Consider the following 25,316-nt stretch of genomic DNA (forward strand, 5'->3'; position numbering starts at 1 on the left):
TTTTTATTCGAAAGAACATTTTTTGGCATTTATTTTTTTAAGATAAGCTATTTCAAATGTTTGCCGTGGCTACGTCGCAGATGATCCATTCGTTGAGCCCAATTTTCGATGGCTCATTCTAGCATTTCGACTGGTAGCTGCTGAATGACACGCGTGAAGTTTTGGTCCAATTCCTCAATCCAAGCGGGATTGTCCGCATAGACATATCCCCACAGGAAAAAGTCCAACGTCAGAAAGAATGCCAGACGATCTTGATGGCCAATTGACTGGTCTAAAATGTAAAATTACCTGCTCACCGAAGTCTCCTCTCAATAAATCCTTTGATTGATGTGATGTGTGGGAAGTGACGCTGTCTTGTTGAAATCAAATGTCACCGAGATCACAAGCTTCCATTTCAGGTATCAGATAGAGGGTCGCCATTGACGGTTGAGTTCTCACCGGCATCTTTTTTAAAGAAATTTCGATCAATGGTTTCCACCAGTCCACAAACCACATCAAACTGTTCTTTTTTTCTGGATGCAAATTGACTTTAAAATCTCTTTAGGTTGCTCTTCATCCCAAATATGGCAATTTAGCTTGTTTACACACGCATTGAGCCAGAAAAGGGCCTCATCGCTGAACAACATTTGGCTCGAAAGCGTCGGATCTTCTTGGAACTTTTCAAGATCCCCAAAAACTCGACACTTTTTTTAACTCCAGCAATATTTTTATATATATAGTTTCTTAGTTATCGGTTTTCCTATTACCCGATACTATAAAAAAGCCGGATATCGTATACTTATTTCTCGTATCATTGCTTTACTACACAATGAATATTGGATTGCTGCCATAATACCCCGAAAACTCATCCTACCTTCTGCTGCGCCCTCTAAACTTCAAATCTGTTAAGCTTACATGCTATCGAAACCAACTTAATCCAATTGATTTCAACACATTTTCATTTAGCTTTCTGACAAATTGCACACTTACTTACTTTCTCCGCCGCTAATTGTTACATACAGAGTAAACATTGCTTTTCAATTTCGTGCTCCATAACAACCAACAGATTATATGGAAAATTTGTATGCTTAACCTGTTCGCCTGTTTTTTACAAGCGCACAATTAGCTAGCGCTCATTTATCATGAACTGTCAAATTAAGTGCGCATGCAACGCTGTGTGCGAAAGTTATCGGCATGCAATGGTCAGAAGAGGATGGCAAGTGTATCGAACTGATCACTGACGATAGACAAGCAAATGGCGGAAAAGGTGTGAGTTTTCGTATTTCCTGTATTTTGTTTGTAAATCTTAAGTATTTGCTTGGATGCTTTCAAGGAGTTTTAAATGCTAAATTATTGTTTACATTTCAAATCTACATCTCTAAAAATATAAAGGTGTTTTAGCTGTATTTCTATATGTTTTAGCTGTATTTCTATATTCTTATATCTATAAATATATTTAATTTTTTTATATATCTACGTACTCTTACTAATCTATATGCTGTTCGTGTGCTTACGCCATATAAAAGGAAATCAAAAATTAACTGAAGTGTCCAAATGTCTGTGTTGTTGCAAAGTAAATTGTTCAAAAAATAGCATGTTCACTAACTACATCATCAACAATAATAATAATAGGAATATCAGCTTCAACTGCCAGAAATGGCTTGAGTACAGAAGCAGCGCAGCAATGCCAAATCAGTTTTTCGAAATTTGAATTTTTTTATAATTTCTTTTTTTTGTCTATGTACATATATTATTCGTTGCTACTGAACTCCGTCAAAAAGTGATGATGACAAACGAGCAACCTTGGCTCATTGTCGCAAAAAATAATATTAGATAAAAACAAGGAAAAAACATTAACCTCGGTTGCACCGAAACTAAATACCCTTCACACATAAAATATGCCCATAAATGGACTTGATATGAATCAGTAAGTTTGTATGGCTGCTATATGCTATAGTGGTCTAAAAAATTGAGTGCCTAGTTCGGGTGTATTGGATAGTCGAAAAAGTTGTTTCGTATTTTGTCAATAGATGATGTTGTAGTCGTATATCTCCAAAACTACCAATCACATTATATCGTAAGATTTTAAGCTTCATTTAACCAAAAATTTCAGGGATGTTGATAAAAGTTACAACTGTTCAAAAATGAGTAAAAATAATGAAAAAATTCGCTATATTTTGAAATTTTTATATAAAAAAGGGAAGAATGCCACGCAAGCCACCAGTGAAATTGTGATGTTTACGGTGACGATGCTGTATCAGTTCGTGTATCACAACAATGGTTCACTAGCTTCTGTTCTGGAAATTTGGAAATTTCGATTTACACTGATGGAATAATGTCTCTATCGGAAAAATGGCAAAGATCGATCGAACAAAATGATACATATTTGTTTATTTCTTCATTATTATTAGAAATACGAAAAGACTTTTTCAACTACCCAGTATAATACATTTTTAAAAATCTCTGAAATAGTATTTTTTCACCTCAAGTACATGCTTTGACTTCTCCTTTCTTTTGCCGCTTTTGGAACAAATGGAGATCCAAGATCCTAAAGTTTTTAAGATGCCTCTGAATTATTCATACATTGTATGAAATCTTTTTAGTATTCGAAATTCACTTTGAAATAATACTGAATGAAAGAATTATTTATACTTTCTCCATCCGACTTACTCTTTAAACTGTGTCACTTAACTACCTCTTCATCAAATATATTTATTGCCTGTTATAATTTCAAAACTGATTCTAATCTCTTTTTATTTCCTCTTTTCATTGCAGCTACTTTCACTAAAGGTATGTATGTGAACTATATAAATATATATAAAATGTCATCACTCTTAGTTTTATTCCTTGAAATTTATCACAATTAAACATACACAAATGGCGAAGCTCGAGTTTGTCGCGCGTGCCATATTCTGTATTGAGACTATAAAAGATGAGCGAAATAATAAATTTCGAGACACATACACATGCACAACCAGTGAGCGAGACAATTTGTGTGTCTCGTATGCCTAATTTGTGTCAGCTAGTCATTTCCCCTCTAGTAAATTGTTAAATTTATGCTGTCACATTTCGTTTCAGTCACTTAGCAAATATTTCACGCTCATATTTCGCGTTTTTTCTCCAACTACTTTTATAATTTGTATAAAATTTCGTTAGGAAAAAAATATGACTTTTTTACAATTTAGCATTTTATTTTGATTTCCATTCGCTTTTGTGGAACATTCTTTATTATTAGCCTATGACATGATCAAATCAAGGCCATAGTAACCATATTATATTGTTGGTGATATTTATTCGTTTTGTATATCAAAAAAGGTGACGCAATTCCAATTCGTAATCGTTGAAAGTGAAACTCCACTGGAATGGCTAAGCGCTTTTAAATATCTAAAATTAATTTAGTGCTTGCACGTAAATGGTGTCAGGCTGAAAAATAGTAAAAATGCATTAATTACAAGTGAATTACTTGAATAATTCATAATTATATTTGAATGCAATTTTGAGAGTAGATGAAGTATTATGTCATCAAGAAAGCAAACAAACATTGATTACTTAAAAAATGTTAAATTTGTTTCCTATTTCGAATCTTTTCGTTAAGTGTATCCCTCATTGATATATCTTCCATTCAATTTTTCTTTTTTGGATACAGAACAGCTTTTAACGTATTCTACCCGTTGTTTCTCTTTACTTCGATTTTCAAGGCTTTCATTATCATGCCTTTAAGGCGTTAAATCCACCTATGAATTTCAACAACTTTTTTCTGCTTATATATATCTAATATATGTGAGATTATTTTTCGAAAATTTGAAATTTATCCGTCAAATAATTTCGGATACATGAGCCTGCTTTTAAGTGTAATCGGTAGACTTGTGGATTTTTACTCGAAACGCTGTGTCAAAGTCGGTGAGAAAAATTTTTCCAAAACGACTGGCCGATCGCTTTCACAATCCCTATCGGATAAATTTTTCATGTAATGACCGATGCAGTAAAGTTTAAGTAAAATAAATCGATATTTGCAATCACTCAGATTTGTCAATTTTTTTTCACCAAAAAAAAAAAAAACGATTTTTTTGGCAAACCAGCATTTTGTCAAAAATCAAAATTTTGATTAAACCATCAATCATTACTTGTATTAATCCAATGCAATAATATTTTTGGTTTTTTGAGTTAAAATAATTTTAAGCAAACAACTTCTTAAAGTATAATAAATACATTAAATTCTGTAAATGCAATCTAGCTTTACTTTTGTTTATTCATTATATAATATTTAAAAAAAAAATTTTGGCCTTTTGAGTGGGTATAACCCCTTAATTGAATTCTTAAATAGACAGAAATTATTTTAGAATTTCACTTAGAAACAGTTGCTTTTAGTTTTGTTTTTGTTTAAGATTACCAAAAAGTCAGCCGAGCTATATACTATATATATTTACACATCTATGTTACCTATCAATTCATTCTTGTATCTACATACATATGTACATACAAGTAAATATGTACGTCTTTCATTCCCATAAAGCACAATGAACTTCACTTTGTCCAGCAAACTCAGCAAGAATTTGCGAAGACTTCACTTAAATAGGCGATCAATTATAAAAGCAACAACAAAAATACAAGTGAGTACTCACACTCGTACGCGTAAAATAATCATAAACCACTTAGTCATGCCTTTTTTCTAGTTCAACGGTTTGTTGAACTTTACATTGGCATAAATAGCAATTTTTGAGTAATTTTCTGTTGAACCATTGAAATTTTAACGCACTCTCGGTTAAATTTCGCGCTTTAATTTAAACGCCGACGATTTCATTACATATGAGTATATGCATATATACATATGTATGGATATATACAATTTAGACATACAGAAGTCAAAGTGGCATATAAATCTTTCGAACTTCGTATTAATTTCATTTAATCGAGGTTTTTTCGCCTCATATGATCGTTCTGATCATTATACAAGTATTTACTAAATGATTAATGCATATCGTCACCTGAAATGCAAATTAACGTAACAACATTTTCAGAAATTTACAGTGGCATGAATGAAACACGGAATAAAATAGAACATGAGTGAAACAAAATATTAATATTGGTTAAAACTGGTTTATATATGACCGCAGAACCAGAAAATGTTGAACATATTTAATATTATGTATATAATTTGAAGTAGTGAAGCGTAATCAATAAGACACTCAATTTCGAATTTTTTGATGATACGTTATTTTGCATTTCAGGTGACGATATACTATTCAGCCAAATGGAAACTGATAACATGTACCTAAATATTATTCAGGAATTAAAATAGTTATAATCAAATTTCAGCTTTTCTTCCAAAACACAAGCAATATCTGTTGTTGAAAGCCGGTCTCGACATACCAGCTATTGAATTTTAGAAGTTATGAGCTCACCTTTACATAATAATTATGAACATATTCTGACAAAACGTATATTAATTTGCTTTGTATTCTGTAACATGTATAATTTTTTACAAACTCTTCCTTTTCTTAAAAAAAGAGCTCAGACTTCATATTTCAGTACTTCACATTTTACAGCCAACATGGAAATACATATGAAACTAATAAAGAGTGAAGCAAAACTATGTTAATTAGTCCAACTTATAGCTTATGTAATACCAGCATAAGTAATATTCCGCAAAGCTTAACTTAACAAGCTTTATCTGCATATATATACATATGTACCTACGTACATATCTATGTTAATGGCCAAATGCTTGCAAATATTAGCATAGACGAGTGGTAGGCAGAATACAGAGTGTATTTAGAGATTATTTTAGTTTTTTAAGAGGAAGTTCACTCAATAAGTAAATAGGTTAGGTTAGGTTAATCTGGTAGGCCAATAAGCCATGCATAGACCAGTTTGGTCCTTTGCGATATCAGATGGAGTTTAGTTGCTAGGTCCAAGAGGAGTAGTCTTCCTTTAGGCTACCTGCGCTTGACGCGAATTTTAACAGACTCTGCGGCCTCTGTGGTCAAAGACCTCAGCTTGAAGTATCCTGCAGTGATTGCCATATGCCTAACTCTGGACAGTATATTCCAGCACCAACTCCATTGTCCATTTCTGAACCATCCGTATAGAGTGTTGAGCGTAGCGTGCTTTAATAATCGGCGATTCATTTTAAAAAATGTTGGGTTCCTTTGATCCCATAACCGATCTCCGAGAGGACATTCGAAAAAAGATGTCTTGCGGAAAGGAAGATTTTTCTGTTTCAAATTATCTTAAAATCAAACACCAAAAAAAAAAACATTTTATAGATAAAATCGATCGAAGAGTTAGTCAAAATTTTCATTTTTGACAAATTGGTCTTCCATTCAGAAAAATAAAAAAATGCAAATAGAGTGAAAATTTCAAACCGGTCAGTTCAGCCATTTTAGAGAAATTTTCTTCACTGACTGACTGACAGAAAACTGCGTTACGAGAAAAGCCTTTTAAAATTTTGAAAGTCGATTACAATAAGTTAAAAAAAAATTCCCAAATGCACTCATAGCTCGGAAACTATTTACCGCATCAACTTGAAATTATCAGAGAATATATTCTTAAACATAAAATTATATTTTTTGAAACTCATAAATGTATATTACCCCTTAAAATAAACGTGTGATTAGAAAATGTTTCAATTTCAAACTACTGTTTCCTTAAACTTAAAGTCAGTACGTTAAGAGGAAATGACCGGTGAAATGAAGAAATAAAAAAATTATGCAACATATTTGTCGCGAAAGTCAGTTTAAGCTTTTATTACTAACTTTTTCTGGAAAACAAATGAACTTCTGGTGTTTTGGGAATAACTTGTATAGAAAATGAAAGCTTCAAATCACATGCCTCTTTTCAAAACAAAAACAAAAAAATCATTATGAGACACTTAGTAAATACCTGTGTTACCGCACACCGCTTCAATGGGCTTTAACAAACATCTGTTGCAACAGTACTAATTAACAGATCACGAACAAAGTTTCGTTAGACTCCACTTGTTCTGTCAGAAAATCAATACACTGTTTAGATGTGTGCAGACTTGTAAACTACTTATATTGATACTTATACGATAATTTCACAACTGCATATCACACTTCTCAGTAAATACGGAACACGTAATATTTACATATGTACGAATATATGTGTAAATACCAAAATGCATCAACATACTTGTACAAATAAAGCTTAACGCCCAGCCTCTGCATATATTTGTTATACTCGTATTGCCGTGGACTCAGTGATAAATTTTTTGTGAAATAAGAAGTATAGATATTCGAAGCTTTATCATATGTATGATAGTCTGCCTTTCAGGTTGGCAGTGGAATTCGCAAGTCACAAAGTGATTATACAGAAGAAAATTTAATTAATTTAAAATAATTTTGGAAAATACAAGCTGACATTGTTCGTAAGGTTAAAAATTGCAAGTCCATCCTGGTTATGTAGAACAGATTACCGCAGATCGTTTACAACGCAGCTGATATCAACTTTATGTTTCAGTATCTGTACTCTAGATATCTCACCCCAACTGATTTCTCTCCAGCTGGCGTTAATCTGCTCGGCACTGCCGACTGCTATTTCCTAATAATTTCTACACTTCTCTTATCACTTTTTTTTAAACATATGTAAGTAATATTTCCAATTCCAGCAGTGAATCACGTTTGTCACACTTAAATAAATTGTATGCATTATGCACTATATCACAATATTGCTATCGATTTCAATAAATTTCAAAACAAAGATTTACATGAAATTTTTCAACCATAAAGCAGATAAAAATATTGTATGTTTACATTACACTTAAGCGTTTTATTCCACAAACGAATGCTTAATTCACAGCTAAGTGCCACTCGTGAGCCCTCTTGCGAAAAATTATGGAAATTTTCACAAGCTCCTCAAAATGTATTCAATGCCTAGAAATGTACCCGTAATCAGATGTAACTATCTGTTATAATGTGTGTTAGTATAGATAAGCGTGCTAGTACTTATTTACTTTGTACTCCCTCGCTTGCTTCTTTATAAACAAGGCACCAATCCAGGCGTTAAAACGTTGATAATCACTTGATTGCGTTTTCAATTGTGCCCCGCACCTGCTTTGTAGAAATATTTACTTTGATGCATTCAGACTTCAGTCTATTTATAGTTGAAAGATAGCAGCGCTAAATGGCAGCCAATTTGCATTTTAATTATAAAGAGTGTAACAATAAAATTTATTTGAATAATAATTCAACTATAAATATTCAACAAATACAAACATATTTGCGGGTAAATAAATACTCATAAAAAAATTAAATACACGTACACACTAGCTTTAGGCTACTAAACGCACTTTTTCAAGCCTCATATGTACATATGTGAAAGAAACTAATTTGTTGATACGCCGTGGCGTATGAGTTACTTGAAATTTGCTTAAGGGGGTATTCTACTCTAGAAATCAAATTTTGGGCAGTTTTTTGAATTTTAATTAGAAAAAACCAAAAATATTTTTACTATCCATTTTTTATGGTGTTTTTATTGATATCTTAATACAGAAAAAAACTTGTACAAAAAAATATTAAAAATTAAAATAATTAGAGGGGGGGCGGGGGGTGGAGAGACAGGTGTAAAAAGAAATAGCGCATCCTGGTGACATTGATCCTGACTCTCCTGGTGGTCTGAAAAAAAAAAAATCAAAAGAAATTCTTAATCAGTAAGGATGCTTTTTTGAAAAATGGCGACTGCCACTGAAAATAAAAATCATTTTTTATGTTTTTTTGAAATTCCTGAATTTTTTTAAAATGTTAAAAACAAAGGATTAAGGATTATATAAAGATAAAGGATAAAGGATTATATAAAGAAGGTTCACACAAAATTTCAAGTAAATCGGTTGCATAGAACTTGAGATAATGCCGGTACCGTGTGGAAAAAAGTAGTTTCGAGAAAAACGCGTTTAAAAAAGTGAGTCTACCTACCTACCGGCCTAGGTACTGCGTCACTAAAGTAACTGTAGCTCTTAAAATAATTTTAATTTTTAAAAATCCTTTGGAGGATATGTTCTTAAGGGTCTAAACTTTAAACAAATGAAAAAAAATCGAATTTTTCAAAATTATAGAGTAGAATACCCCCTTAAAGTCTTCTTCAATAAAATTTGTTTTAAAAAATGTACTTACAAGTACTTTTCAGAGCTTTTGTTAGTTAATCAATAGATTTCTTTAGTTTTTATTTTTTAGAACCAATACTTTAAATATTGTATCCTCTTTAAGATTATACCATTTTTTAGAAACGAGTAGAATTGAAACTGGTGAGTGAAATGCGATTTTGTTAATTAAACATTAAAGTCTCATTAAGGATAACCACAAAATTTTTTTTTAATTAATAATAAAGACAAGTATAATGTTTTCAAGAATATACAATTTTTTGATTTGTTTAAAGTAAATTTTTAGGTTTTAAAAATGTTTCAATAATTTTCTATTAAAATGTAAATAAAATTTGTATTAAAAAAATTCGCGAAAATTTCAATAAAATTTTAATTTTTTGTAAAAATGGCTGCAAAAACTCCAATTTTCAGTTTTTTTCCTTCGTCCAAGTTCTAAGTGAAGGTTTTAACTAAAACACGTATTTTTTCACTTTACATAATCCCGTAAGGAGTTATCCTGCCAACGCGGGTGCATATTTTTTCCGATAGGTCAACGAAAATGATGTCACAATGGCCGAATTTAAGATAATTTTTCCAAAATTTTTATAATTTTTTTGTTAATAGTGTATGTGACAAACATTCTAATAAAAATTCTAAAAAAATATTTAATTTTTTATATGAAAAAAAAATGTTAAAAAAATGTTGTTTTTACCCGAGGAACCCTTGAGTGACTAAGTACTACAGTACATACATAGTTGATGTCGGACGAGTAACTTTTCAAGGCTGTATCTCCAAAAAATATTTACAGCAATATTCTGGATATATTATAGAATTAAATAAGATACTTAATATTTTCGCGAAACCGATCTTCATAAGAAAATTTCAGCAAAAAATTTAAATTTTTTCTTTTTGAAGAGTATATATGAAAAAAAGGTATTCCTCCCGTTTCGAAATTCAGTAGGCCCCTATAATTTTTTTTATGAAACTAAGAATTTTTCAAGATTTTCTTGGCGTAAACAATCGTCTGAGCCTAATGTATTTAAGCAAAATATTTCATAATAATAATGTATAATATTTTGAATTGTATAACTTATCTTCTCAATTGTCTGCAAAAATTCACTTTCAAACCAAAATATGCATTTATACAAATGTATATGTTTATATGTATGCATAATTGCACCCTAGACCACCGCGGTGTGCTCAAGCCAAATAAATATATACACAAATGTGCACAATAATTTTCAATTTCATTTCACTTGTCACAGTGCCATACAAATTGTTATTGTTGTTCAAGCAAAATAATATATATGTATGCACATTAATTCACCGTATTTATACGTTAATGGTACGTGGATGCATTTAAACATATTACTGAAGTGTTTTATTTTAATTATTTTATTGTTATTATATTTATACATTTGTCTGCGCGCATTCATTCCGCAAATAACTCAACACACTTGAACTGGTTCCAAACAAAAAAAATATAAGCAAGTAAAATTATGTTTTTTTTCTACTTTTTAATTGCAGTTTATGGCTTTTTGATTACGAATCTGAACAGTTTATTCAGATTTAAAATGTGATTTCGAATTTTTTATATTCTGTGTTCTTTGCCTTACGCCGAATTCTATCTCAAGTTCATCTCTGCTATGTGTCTGACAGTGGCAGTGTATTTCTATATTTATGTACATTCCTGAACACATGCGTACTGAAAAATTTATTTGCCCACATTTTTGTACATTTTGTCTGTTGTTTGTTGGCGCTGCTCTGTCACTGATAGTGCGATGCCCGCGGCAACAGCCATTACACTCAATCAGCAAGCTCAACTACTTGTTGCTTACGCACACACACGTGCGCTTGCGATGCCGCATACACACACACCTACATTCAAGGAAGGAAGGGTCAAGTTCAAGTTCAATGTTTAGCTACCGCAGCAAAATTGTTTGCTTTGGTTGCTTAGCAAATTGCTTCCTGTGTGTGAAAATATGGCAGTGCGCTTGCAAGTGCGTGTGCTTGTCTGCCAACTTCCTGCCTGACGCTATGCTTTGGCTGAAAATGTTGTATGCAGTATGCCTGAAATTCTGCGAATTTCAAACGCCTTCTGTAGCACATTTATGCAATGTTGGTAAGTGCGAGTTGCAATTTTGTGCAAAAACGTGTGTGTGTGTGTATATGCGTTTGTAATTGTTTGCACAGCGGGAATTGGCTTTTGTGGCGGGAACTCATATTGCATTTCCTGTTTTTGGCTTTAACAACACCGTGTTTTTCGTTTTATCAGCTTGAATTTACTTTGCTTTGTATATTTTCGTGTATTGACTTTGAACTAAATTCTAGAAAATATTGTGTGGCTGTGATAATATGTTTTTCTGTGACGTTTTATAGTAATTGTGTCTATGCTTATCATTTTAAATTTTGTGAGTTTGTTTTATTACTCACGCACATGTACTAATTAGAATTTTAGAAATTTTATCGGTCACACACAGATTTATGAAAATTCAAATATAAGTAATAAATATTACACACAAGTTTATTAAGGTCAAAAACTAAACTAATTTCTGAAAGGCCATATTTAAATTCACTGGAGGAAACTTTTAAAATTTTTGCTATAAAAGAAAGAATCGTGAACGAAGTTGATATCTTCGGACATTTTTATTAAATATATTTTCTTAGTTTCAAGTTTTAAAGACAAAAATCTTTGCAGTGATTGTATCCTTTGATTCAACTTAAAGGGTTATATACATTTCTTCTACCAAAAAATTAATTTTTTTGAGAACTTTTGTTTTGCAAAGACGGATTTTTTTAGTAATCCAGCACTGCGTATATAGCACTATATATGTATTCTATGTCCGAAGTTGTTAAATTTCAATTCTGAGCGAAAAATGTGCCCATTTTGAGATAATCGTATTTAAAGTTTTGCTACGTACTTTAGGGTACATGGGAGGAACGCGCTGTTAACAGCTGTAACTTCGGCTCCAGTGCTCAGATCTTTATGAAATTTTGAAGAGATAATCTCAAAAAGATACACTTTAAGAAACCTAATAAAAAAATCTATTTTCTCGACTAACCCAAGTGATATAATCCTTAATGGAGTGGACTGGTGTGATTTCCTAAAACGCTGCTGTAACAATTATTTTAAAATTTTAAGGGTATTTTTTTATATACTTGAAGATTAGATAGTACATTTTTTGAAAGAATATTAAACATTTTTTGAGTTATCACTTAAGGCGTTATTACAGTTAGAAGGTTGAACAAAGCGAATTTCCCAGATTCTTTTCTGAGAAAAATTTTAATTTACTGATCCAAAAATGTATACACATATTATGGTATCTTCTAACTGTATTTTAAGATGTAGTATTAGTAAAAATATTTATATGGAAGCGAACTACAGCTGATCTCCGGGAGCTCCTCTCAAAATAGACGTTTTGCGGTGACCGCCATATCTCTAAATTGGATCCTCTGAAATAAAAAAAAAACCAAACATTTCGTTAAAGTGTCGTTAAATTTAGTAAAGTAAATCGAAGGAATAAGCAAAATAAAATTGTTTGACAAAATGGCGGTTTCTCAAAAAACAAATCGTGACGCAAGGTGACGCCAATTGATTCCAAGCGAAGCCAGGCTATTCTCTCTCAGATTATAAAAATATTTTCTCGGCATACGTTTTCTCTGTAACATCTACTTGGGTTTTGGAAATGACTAAGATTTTATTCGTTGGGTGTTTGATATTCTAAAATATTCGCGTTTTACCAAACTGTAAATCAACTTACACCACTAATACTTAATTATGTCTTTCTGGTAATTTTAAAAAGCATACCTAAAACATTACCCTTAAAATCCATAGAAAATAAGTCGTGATTCATGCTTTCCCAATTTACACTCGAAACCTTCTCATTCGGTTTATGAAGGTATAATGATGACTAAACAAGTATTTTAATAAAAAAATACTAAAAAAAAATCTATAAAAAGATTTGTGTGTAGGTTGAGTGGGTTAGTTGAGTCTAATTAAATTGATCACTGCCGCCGTTCTCATAACCGCCACGTAATTATTAGCAATCTAATAAAATAAAGCAGTAATTGCAGACAATTTAATTAACTAAAGACGCATACAGACAACGGTACTAATACATAACCGTTTAAAGTGCGTAATTTTGTATAACGGCTTTGGAAGTGGGTAGTTGGAATATTACTAGGGTAGTACGAATATTACAGCAATATGGGTAGATATTTTTTGGACATTCTTGGATATGTTTTTTTATTACCCATATTCGAAGAAATTTCACTTTTTTGTGCATTTTCATTCGCACATAAATTAATGCTTATACTTTTTCCAAAAAAAAAAATAATAAAAGTGGCCCACCCTAGTACATAAAAGTTGAGTAGTATAAGTCTTGCTTTAATTGCGTCGGCAGTGACAGTGACAGCAGCAATGACATTGCAATATCTGCGGACAGACTTTTTTAATTCCTTTTATTAAATTTACCAATTAAAAGCAACGAGAGACGAAATGCCTTAAGCGCTGACAATTCTTTAATGATATAGCAGTATAAAATTTTTTTTGAAATTTAGTACTGGAAAGTTAAAACACTTGGGCATATGAGTGTTGGTGCATAAGTCCGTATACTACTAATGTGTGTATGTGTATGTATGCATGTTTGTATGTATCCATGAGTGGGTGATGATGCTTTCAAAAGCAGTAATTCAATTGTCATGTGGACGCATTTAAAGCGGGTCTCGCGAATTTCAAGAAAAAAAAATCCTTAATAGAAAATCGTCAATCCGCACAACCCAGCAGCATTAATATACTCAGCTATGTGTATGTTTGTCACATTTTCTTTTGGTGTATTTCTCTCTGGGCGCCTAGTTACGCTTAATGAACCCATTATAGCACATACCGACAGCTATTTGTGACCAAATGTGTTGACCATTTCACTGTGGCCAAGAAGGAGCAGTGCCAACGCAACAAGCCGCAGTTGGAGATTATGGTCGTCGGTTTTAGAGATTTATAACTGCACAGGCGATTTGCAACACTGCGTAGGTGTTGTTGCATGCCATATCAGTGGCAAGAGCCATTAGGTTGACTCTGGTTGGGTTTATTTGAGACTAAAAAGTCGAAAGGCGAAAACGTTGACGATCACTTAAGCGCGCTGTGCTGCACAGTCACTGCATATAAGTACATTTGTACATATGTATGTATATTTAAGTTTTTCTATTGTATATATGTAGGTGTGCAACATTTAAACTTCCCGCAGTTAACAGCTTGACGTTAGTGTTGCAACAAACAATCGAATGCGGCACAATTTGAAAACAGTTGGCAGACAGCCGGCCAAATAAATTAATAACAAATAATAAAACTGTCACATGGCCATTGGCCCGAGGACATTTGGAGGCCAAGTGTACAAAAAAATATCTAACTCAACAGTAACAAAGTAAAAGGCCGGGTCGGTTCGCTTAAGCCGTTGCCTATCTGCATGCACACATCTATATTTATTTGTATGTATGTAAAAGCGGCAGCCTTTTGCCGCTAACTGAAAACAGCCAATTAGAGCTTTCACCCAAAAAATGAATGGCTTTTCGCATTTCGCATATTTTGTTCAAACTCATTCATACATGCAATTATTAATATAATATATTCAGTGATTTATTAACATCGGCACTTTTTTAGTTTTTTTAGCTATGTTGACTTGCCTCCCGCAGTTATGGCAAATACTTCATTAATTTCCCACATTTCAAATATGTTGTTGACAGTAAAATAAAGCACTGCAATCGTTTTGCAAACCTGCTGGCGCATTTCTCTTGCACTTTTACATCGGGGCAGTGCGTGTGTGGGTGCAAATAAGAGACCGCGTCGCTTGGGCATGCAGACAGCAATTGTATGCAACAAGTGGCAGGCGACATTCACGATTGAAAGCGATGTTGTTGCTACACAATGCAATAAATTTTAAAAATTCAAAACTTTAATGCAAAAAAAAAATTTAATATTGAAAATTTATTATTTTCAAAAAGTAGCATATTTACGCATATCTATAGAGAAAAGTGAAGGAATTTTTGATACGAATGTGGTAGTTAATTGAAATTATTGGCATGATGAGATATTTTTAAAGACTAACTTAATCTCTTATTCTTAATATATGTATCTCAAATTTCGTCTCTCACCAAATGTAGAAATAAGGAATATTAAGGTTACCATATAGTTTGTGCGAAGTAATCCCTCAGTTTTTGAGATATCGATCTGAAATTTTGCATAAATCCAGCGAACGCCGCCCTATTTTTCCGCTCTATTGACATTTCTCAGTAAGGTTTGCCATTTCATCATGAAAAGATAAACGATCCATCAACGAGTCGAAATTATTAAAAATTACTTCCGAAATTCGGAGTCAGTGGCCTAAACTTTAAGACCCCTACGTCCAATTTATGGTCGCCATAATGGTCCTGTCAGATTAACAATTGAGCGTCTAGTGGAAAAATTTGATTCTGCAGTCACAGTACAAAATATTGCCATGCAAGTGAGACAAAGAAGTTGCGTTGAAGTTGAAGTTGTTGAGATATTGCTGCCGCTAGCGCATCATTTGAGGAAGACCCAAATCAGTCTCGCGCACGTCATTCTCAAGCGTTGGGTATCTCAAAATACCCCGCTTGACCATCGGCATTGTCGTATATTCGTGTATTCGGCTGAGCAACAACTTGAAAATTATAGGATTTTCATTGAAAAATCATCTTCAGCAACATTTCTGACTGAATGGCTTCGTCAATAAGCAAAATAAGTGTTATTAGTCAGGCCGCAATCTACACATACTCCATGCGTCGCACTTGCATCCCGAAAAATTTACAGTTTGGTGCGGTTTATAGGCCGGCGGCGTAAATGGGCCGTACTTCTTTGGTGATGAGCAAGACCGGCACGTTACTGTGAATAGGAATCGTTACCACTCAAAAGAAATCGAGTTCCATACATAATGGCATCGAATATTGTTTCACAGCAATAAAGAATTTCATTGACTCTCAGTTATAGGATATAACCCTCTTCTTTGGCATATTGATTTCATGGGATTTGGCATGCATTCTCCGAAAATATTGTCCAGATCGGACCACTATAAGATATAATTGCCTTAGAAACTGATCGCTCAAAATCCTGACTTTTTTTGGAAGTTTTTTTAATTGACAAATTATCTTCACGACATTTGACATAGATTATTCAAAAAAGCAACGCCACAATCTTCGATAATCCGATATAGTTCAGATCGGACCACTAAAGCTTATGAATTATCAAAGTATAATAATAATATAATATAATAATAATAAAATAATATAATAATAATAACATAATATAAAAATAATAATTATACTCTTTAACCTCAATGCCAAAAACTGGAAAGCACTCCCTTATAATATTTTAAGCAAATCAGCTGCAAACATCACCTCTTTGTCTATGTACACAGCACGCAGCTGCAAAAATTTCAAAGTCATGCTAATGTTCCAATTATTTTTTCGAACAAAATTTCCAGTTATAATGACGGTCACAAAATCGCGGCATTACATATTTTCGCCACATTTCTAATTAGCTAACCGGCACTGTGCATATGTATATCTCAATGTTTGCATGTGTACTTGTGCTGCACTATCTCCACTCGCGCCTATCTGCGAAATTACTGAGGCGCACCCATTTATCTAAGCAATTTTAACACATTTGCATTAGGAAAATTGCATTTTAGCCAACTTGTTGCGCGTAATTGACCATGTAAGTACGTGTGTTGTACGCCTTTGCTTTTTCTGCGTGATTTTCATGTCCGCCACAACAAACAACAAACTGGTCAGCGCCATCGCAAAGTGAGTGCGTTGCATGCAACACAACCACTGGCCTACAAACACGTAAATAATGTGGCGAGATAGTTATCTCAATGCAACGATCGCTGATATGGTAAACTCGAAGCTTTCGGCTGTGATACAAATATATGCCATTACATACATATGTACATACAAACAATCAAGCGTGTTACTGCACATATTTGGTATTTTCTAATTTAGTTGCCATGAAATTAAAATTGATGATCAGTTTAGCTGAATAAACTCGTAGAAATTTGCTGCAGATCCTTATCGTTTATAATCGAATTGTTATGGCGGTATTTAAGGTGGATATATGTATATAATGTATATATATATATATATAGATATGTATATGTGTAATCTTTATTGCTCAATTAGTGGAAAATGTCACCTTTTATAGTTGTATTTTGTTTGAATTGGATTTTTCATTCAAGTTTTACCCAATCGCCTCCGTCAAAAGTCTTTCGAAAGCAGCGTTTCATTTCTAACGCTAATTCTGCACAATATTTATTAGAAAAATAATTCGCACCTGCCTATTTGAAGCAGCTTCCAATTAAATTAATTTTTGCAAGAGTTGGAAATGAAAAATATCACCTTCAGTGGTCTAGACAGAAATTTTCCCTTATGGTATACAAAACTACATTTTCTTACGATTATATTAGTGTCTAGGTCATGTCGATCGAATGCATGAAAATACTCCAGATCTGAGAATATTCGACGCAAGACTCGCCGGGTGAAGCAGAGGAAGATGAAGACCCCCACTCCTTTGGAAAAACCAGGTGGAGAAGAATCTGGCTACACTTGGAATCTCCAATTGGAGCCAAACAGAGAAAAAGAAGAACGACTGGCTCTCTGTATTAAACTCGACTATAACCGCGTAAGCGGCTCTACGTCAGTAAAGAAGAAGAAGTCACTGAAAAGGCACTTATCCTCTGAAGATAAGTCTGTTTTTTAAGATGGCTATTTCTTATCATCAAAGTGGTGTCTAAATGTTAAAGTCATGAATGCTCAATGAGCCGTTGCAAATCAGATATGTTTTCGATCCTGCTGAAACCAGGATCTTTGATTATCCCCATTTCTTATTATCAAATGTTGAAAAAGTGTTAAAAAACTTTGTGTCCAATCTCTATATTAAAAGTCAACAAAAGTGATTTAAGTTAAGCTGAGTAGTATCTATTGTAAATGCTTCAAAAAATCGTGTTTAAATCTCTTTAAAAATTATCTAAGAATATGTCCCAAAAGTTATAGATGGGAATTCGAAATATTGTCGAAGCTAGAAGAGAAATAGTGACCGAGCGGCTAGCAGATATACTTGTATGAGCGCTTTAGCAAAAAGCGAAAACTTTCACGTGCGATTTCTCGGTTTTTAATTTTTACGATTTTTCTTAATTGGTGCATGGAATTTGGGCAAATTTTTTTATCTTTGGCATTAAATAATCTTTTATTTAAACAAAAAAAAACTAAGAAAAGTCAAGTTTGAACATATTTTTATACAACAAAAAGTAACATTTTTTTGGTCAAAAACTTTCAAGTTTTGAAAAAAAATTTTAATATTAGAATATTTTTAGTTCAAATAGAAGATAAGTTATTAGCAAATATGAATAGCTTTTCATTTTTTGTTTTCGATAGAAATTGCAACCTGCATCCTGCCCGCCATCCGACAAATGCACATGCGACATGCATCGGGCATTGCTTCCCAAAGGCAGAATATCAAAGCTTTCGTATCAAAAAAATGTCCGGATGATGTTTAGATATATGTATAACTATAAACCCTAGCATTTTCGCGTTAATCAACTATTTCTTTCCTTCCCAAAAAAACCCTGAAAAAATCGATTTTTTCAGTCTCTCAAGCAGGCCTAGTAAGGTATGGTGCGCTGAATGTTGTCTACGAGCTCCTCGTGTCCATTTTTAGACATGAAACATAAGGCGGCGCATGTTCTTGTTAAAAGTGGAGACTCAGCCCAGCAGCGACATTTTCATTTGTTGACGAAGCCGTATTTTACCGTACTTATGAAGCTTTTCCCGTAAGTGGTTTTGCTTTACCATATATCCTATCGATCTCTAAAAAAGTTCTCATAAAGCTTTAATTGCCTAAAAATCTGACCTCTTGAGAACAATACTCGTATTTTTTTTTGTATAAAAATATTTGTGTGACGTAATCAGCTTCAACACATACATACAAAATATATCTTTATTGTGGTTACTGTGTTCGCACTGCCAACTAAGTTACGAATAAAAAGCGTTGTGATTTCTCTAGAACAGTGACAACATTCTAAGTAAATAAGAAGGCAAATAAAAGTTAATTAAAAACGAGCTTGAGTCGCCGCCAAGATACCTGTATTTGCGAATATGATAAGAAAGCACATCAATTATAAAGATAATTTTGTTTGGTGGAAAGAAGTTTATTAATGAATAAAATATTAAATGCTTTATGTTTGTTGTTGTACTTAAAAGCACCTTAAAATGTATTTTTGGAAAGTCACAACTCATTTTAATAATAGGAAATACACCTATAATAGATAAACATATACAAGTATACCGACTAAGTTAACTGCAAATGCTGACGTAAGAAGAGAGCGAGTGTGAGACAGTGAGAGAGAACTTTATTTTGTAATCTATTGATAAGTTATCAAAGTGGAAAGGAGCAGGTGTGGAAAGAATTGGCAAGTGTGAAAACGTACTAGGAATAACCGTAGACTCAGTTTGGGTTGGGTAATAGATGTAATAACAACGAAAGTGCCAATGTGTTTTGGAGTAATTTAGAATATATAGCGAATGTAAGAAAACTACTGCTTGTAACTTGATTTTGAAGAAAATTAATATTAATAATTCATAATAATTTGTTTATTTATTCAAATAGTTTTTATTTTTCAACTAAAAGTAACAATTTTTACTAATTATATAATCATTCTTTCTTTCTCTTCACAGTTCGCCATATAATCAGCTGATTCGCACATCAACTCCTCTCCGCTTTCTGTTATCTACGCCCCGCAGCTATATTTGGGCGCTTTGGCACCAGTTGCTGCCGCACCTAGTCACTAGAAACACACCACAATGCAGTCGTTACGTACACACACACGAGCTTTAAAGCTGTCAATAGTCTACGCCGCTTTGCTGCTACTCTGCTGCCTACTCGTTGAGGGCTCCCCCGCGCCGAGCAAAGAAGCAGTTAGTACGGTAAATGCTACAACAGCTGACAGCAACAACTACAACTGCCCAGCTGATTGTCAATGTGTTCTGGCGCAAAACACACACACACCGCTGCTGCACGCGAAATGCACCAGTTTGGAGGGTCTGCGTTTATACGAAGCCAAGGAATCCTCACTGCCCATACACTCGCTGGACTTGTCCTATTTGAATTTGAAACGCTTGTCGCATCCGCTAGAGAAGCTACCCAGCGTCACATCGATAGATCTGTCGCACAATGACCTCCACGAATTCGGACATTTGGGACGTCGCATTAAGAAGCTGAACCTCAAACACAATCGCATAACATCGAGCAAATTGACCAAACTGCCAGCGCATGTGCAAGTTTTGAATCTACAGCATAATGACATCACATATTTGCCGTTGGATTTGACACATCTGTCCAATTTGATGACACTCGAATTGAGTCACAATGAAATTAATTGCTCCTGCGAAACATTGGAGGTGCGCAACTGGCTGCAAGAGCGCCATGTCTTCATGGAACATGCCGTCATCTGTGCATATCCCGTTGAAGTTAAAGGTAAGTCGTGGTTGCAGGTCAAACAGTCGGACATTTGTGAGCACGAGAAGAACGGACGCCTCAACGATGAGGAGGATAATGAGCTGATGATGGGCGATCAGCCAGTTGAGGGTTCGGGTGATCAGGACGATGAGGATGAGTTGGGTAAAGCATTCATGCCAATCGAAAAATCGAGCACTGCGAAAAATAGTGTGGCACAGCTCGATACTGTCGAGGGTTCGGGTGATTTGAGTGATGTCAATGCGCCTGTGAATTTAGCCATAACTACCGTTTTGCCAGCTGTGGAGAGTTCGCAAGAACATGTTACAACCGATGCGCCACCGCTACCCATCGAAGAGGATGATGGGGATGATGGTTCCGGCAGCGGTGCTGGCATACTTATCATTCCCAGTATTGGACGTGATCGTATGATTCCAGATGATTTCGAAACACCCAATGAGGATGACACCGATGACAAATACGACAATAAACCGTTGGAGGAGCCCAAACCTGAAGAGGAAGAAGGGGGCGAACACAAGCTGTCAGCTGATATTTTTGGCGGCGGTATGGGCATATTCGAGACCGACGAGAATGCTGAGAAAACTCCAGAACCGGTTACAGAGGAAGCGATTGTACCGGTTGTACACCACAACGTTGAGGCAGAAGATGTGCCCGATGTAATTACCGAAGGTGCAACAAATGGTGAACCCAGCGCCATACTGACCGCAAATGTGAGTGGCGAGCAGAAGGACGACAGCAACGCTACATATTTGCTGTTGGGCGTGCTTGGCTTCATTGTTGTCGGCTTGATACTCTATGTAGGTATCAAGCGTTGCAAGAACAGTCATAATGCCGCACACGATGCTGAAAATCCACGCCAAACCGAATTACTCGATATGGATAAAAAGAATTTGGGCAAGCCGTTGCGTAATGGCAACGAACACTCGCCACTCATTGGCGATCAAACCAAATCTGATCTCGCGAAACCGATCAATGGCACCGGACAAAAGAAACCCTACGACGCGAACGATGTAAAAGACGGGCCCGCCCAACAACAACCACTGCTGAACGGCAGCAATGCCACAGCGCCAAACGATGAAGTGAGCAAAGAGCAGGCAGCACCTGTGACCGAAGCGTCCGCACCGCATGAATACCATCCGATCACGCCGCGCTACCCCACACCGAAGTCGCCACGTGCCTCCAAATATGCACAATACCCGCAAGAGGGTGCCGAGCACAACAACAACAACAATGATGATAGTTATCTGCCTTCGTCGCCGAAATTAGGCCGTTACTCGCCGGTGTATTCACCAGAAACGGGACGCGTCAAAATCAAGCTGACCGAAACACCCCGCCCCAAAACACCAATGTTGGTTACGCGCAGCAAATCGAACGCGGGCGATATCATAACGACGCCTGTAGCGGCAACGAACGGCATTGATAACAACAACACTCTGACTGTGCCCGGCGTGCATGCGCCCACAGCGACGCTGGTAAATGGCCACTAAGCGGTGTGGTGTGGCGCGATGCGTTGCGCGGAAAAGTGTGCGACGAGCCGTACACGAGGCGCTGCCGCTCGCGTCAAAACGGTGCTAAACGAACTAAAAGCTACTATATTAAAAGTTTAAACAAATACCAACAACAAAAACAAAATACTAACATCTTGCAGCGCAAATTGTATAACAAAAGACTTCGAAAGGAATTCGTATGCAATTCCGGTAGGAAGTAAGGGTTAGGGTGGTTTTCAGTTGTCTAGTTTGAAAAGTGTTGGAGTAACGGCTTATTGGTGTTGTGGGCGCTTAGGGTTAGAGTTTAAGTACCATAGCTGGTTCCAGTAACATTTTTCGCAGTTTCGGCATTTTTCGGCGAGCTTTCGGTACTTGAGCTTTGTTGGCACTCTTGTGAAAGCTTAGTATACGTAGCAATAATTTTCAAAATATTACAGAAACCAATATTGCACTTTAAAATTTTTTATATTTAAATAATTTTGTATTTTTAATTTTTTTTGTTTTAATTTTTTTATTTTAATATTTTTGGTTTTATTTTTGTAATTTTATTTTTAGTATTTTTTCTTATATTAATTTTTTTTGTTTAATATTTTATTTTATTTTTTATTGTATTTTTTTTTGTTCTTATTTTATTTTGTCTTTTTTTTTGTTTCTAGTTTTTTTATTTTTGTTTTTTGTGAACAAACTTTTATTCATTTTTCACCACTGTAATAAATGTAGGACTATTGTGGTGAAGGAGAGAACAATTGTGCCAAGGAATTGTGCCTTAAAAATAGTTGTTTGCAAATTAAATACTAATTGTATATATACCAGTCAAACAACAACAACAACACAATATTATTGAATAAGGTGAAGACATTGCTCATAAGTATTAAATAGTTGACTAAAGTTGCTCAGTTAAATAAGTTTCTAAAGGTTATGTCCACATAACTTCTAAAGAATTTATGTGTGAAAATATAATATATACATATGTATGTCTTAAAATGAAAAATTACGTAAAATCATTTTTTATAAGTTTACAGGCGAAGAAAAACCTTTGTACACAAACCACTTATATTGGCACAAAATTTGGCTTTTGGTTATATATTGGTTATAAAACAGTTATATATTGGTTATATCTTCAAATTTTACGATATTACATATATAAAATGCTGTAGTGAATCGTAAGCAATAAAAAACTACTCTGGCAAACTTGCGTGGCTAAGCCCACAGTAAACAGTGACATATTTAGTTTACAACAATACTTAAATAAATCAAAACATTTGCGAAATCGCGAGATATTTAATCTTCAAGCAAATTTGCTTTTCAAATAAACATCATTTGTATAAAAAAAATATCTTGTTACCATATACTTTCTACATATGTATGTACATATACTAAGCAGCGAACGCATTTAGAACGCCATGAGCCGATCTAGCAACTCATCCCTCAGAGTATGCATTGTACGAGTATGTTCCGAATCAAAGTTCAAAAATATGCCACATTTAAGTTTAATAACAAAATTGCATAAACTTTTGAAAAACTGCGAAGAATAGCAGTGAGTCCAAGCGCCTTATGACATTTAGTTAGAAACCAACACTTTTTATTTAAAAACCCGCCAAACCTAACCTTCTTCTGCCAAGCTGCGCGTAAAAGATAAAAATGGAAAAAGATCAGCCAACTGTTGAAGACAAAACTAACGAAATTACAGTTAGAAAAAGCAACATTATAATGTGATAGGCTAATTATATACATACATACATAAATAAATTATTTAAATAATAATAAATAAACTATTTCTTTGTAAATGCCAAACGCAGTTTTGTAAAAAAAAGTTCTTTAAAAAAATATTTGTTACTTACAGATAATTGTATAAAGCGCGAAGGCAAGCAGAAAGCTAATGTGAAGTTTTATATGTAAAAGTTAAAAGTTTATAATAAAAAAAAATTATTAAATTGCGAATTATATATTAAAGTCCAAATAAATATATATGTATACATGAAACTATATATAGAAATAAAAGAAATATATATAAAAAAAATTATATATATAAAATATATTAATTAAATATGTTTATATATTTAATACACACTTATATTTACAGTTATATACGTACATTTGTAGCTGAGAAAATATTATATATTTTTCGAAATTGTTTTTGTAACGACGTGTACATTCTAAATATAATGACGACGAGCTGTGCGTGAAAGCAAAATATGAAAAACAAAAAAATATTGTAATTTTGGTATAAAATTAGTTTTAAGCGACATGTTTTAGCTAACGCACATATCAAGAATTTTGAGTCAACAACAAAAAAAGAATGTGGAAGAAAGTAATTAATTAAAAAATAATTAATTAAAGGTAATTAATTAAAAATTAATTAATTAAGAGTAATTGATACTTTTAATTAATTACTTCTTAATTAATTAAAATTAAATAGTAATTAAATTAGTAATTTTTAGTTAATTAATTAATTATGTAGTAATTAATTAAAATTACTCTTAATTTTTTATTAATTACTGTTAATTAATTATTTTTTTTATACTTTTTTCTTAATTAATTATTCTTTAGTTAATTACTCTTAATTAATTTTCGCGAAAATTTAGTTTTTTCAAAATTTAATTTTTATTTTCTAAATTTAAGCTTTTATTTTATAAATTAACAAATTTAAAATAATGCAGTTGTTTGCTATAAAAAATTGTTTCCTTTCTAGCTAGTTTAATGAAAGTAATTTTGTTTGTATGTAATCTTAATGTATTTAATGTAATTTTAGCGTAATACCAAAGTTATCTTTTATGCATACATACGTACACACATACATAAACAAGTTTAGAAGCATTTTTTTCTAGCTTAGTGAAAAATATTTACGCTTCGCTTTACTTTTTACCTTTCTTTTCCCAATTTTTCGTTTCCTACGCCATTTCCTTTTGTTCAACGTATATTATATAAATACATACAGCTCATTTAACTACGAAATTGCTAAATTTAATGCATAACAGTTAATCGAGTTAGCTGAACTTTTCATCATTCGTATTAAAAAGCAACAACAAGCATTGCATAAATATAACCTAAGCTGCCTATAAGCAAAACGCGCAAAAATGCATACATGTGTAACTGTACATATGTATACATATGTACATATGTTTATTTTCTTTAGCGAATAGTTGCAAATTTAATTTTCAGCTAAATTTCAAAACTCACACCAATTTTTGTTTCAATTTATTTAAGCTCAAATAGT

The 25,316-nt window shown here is 33.5% G+C and overlaps 1 protein-coding gene across 6 annotated transcripts in view; it reads left to right on the plus strand.

The window, feature by feature from the left end:
- The window catches only part of LOC105230017 (protein windpipe), a 70,514-nt gene extending 46,115 nt beyond the window's left edge, over positions 1 to 24,399 (plus strand). For 5 of the 6 annotated variants that reach the window (XM_011210584.4, XM_011210583.4, XM_049450749.1 and 2 more), the window contains 2 exons: positions 2,755 to 2,769; positions 19,814 to 24,399. In XM_011210584.4, coding sequence (XP_011208886.2) covers positions 19,940 to 22,099 — 2,160 coding nt within the window. In that variant the 5' untranslated portion in view covers positions 2,755 to 2,769; positions 19,814 to 19,939 and the 3' untranslated portion in view covers positions 22,100 to 24,399. Of the gene's footprint in view, positions 1 to 2,754; positions 2,770 to 19,527; positions 19,663 to 19,813 lie in introns of those variants that run through there. The other variant, XM_011210586.4, reaches the window with a different exon arrangement.
- The last annotated feature ends 917 nt before the right edge of the window (positions 24,400 to 25,316 follow it).

Source organism: Bactrocera dorsalis, chromosome 3 (genome assembly GCF_023373825.1).
Source record: "Bactrocera dorsalis isolate Fly_Bdor chromosome 3, ASM2337382v1, whole genome shotgun sequence".
Classification (NCBI taxonomy): Eukaryota; Metazoa; Arthropoda; class Insecta; order Diptera; family Tephritidae; genus Bactrocera; species Bactrocera dorsalis.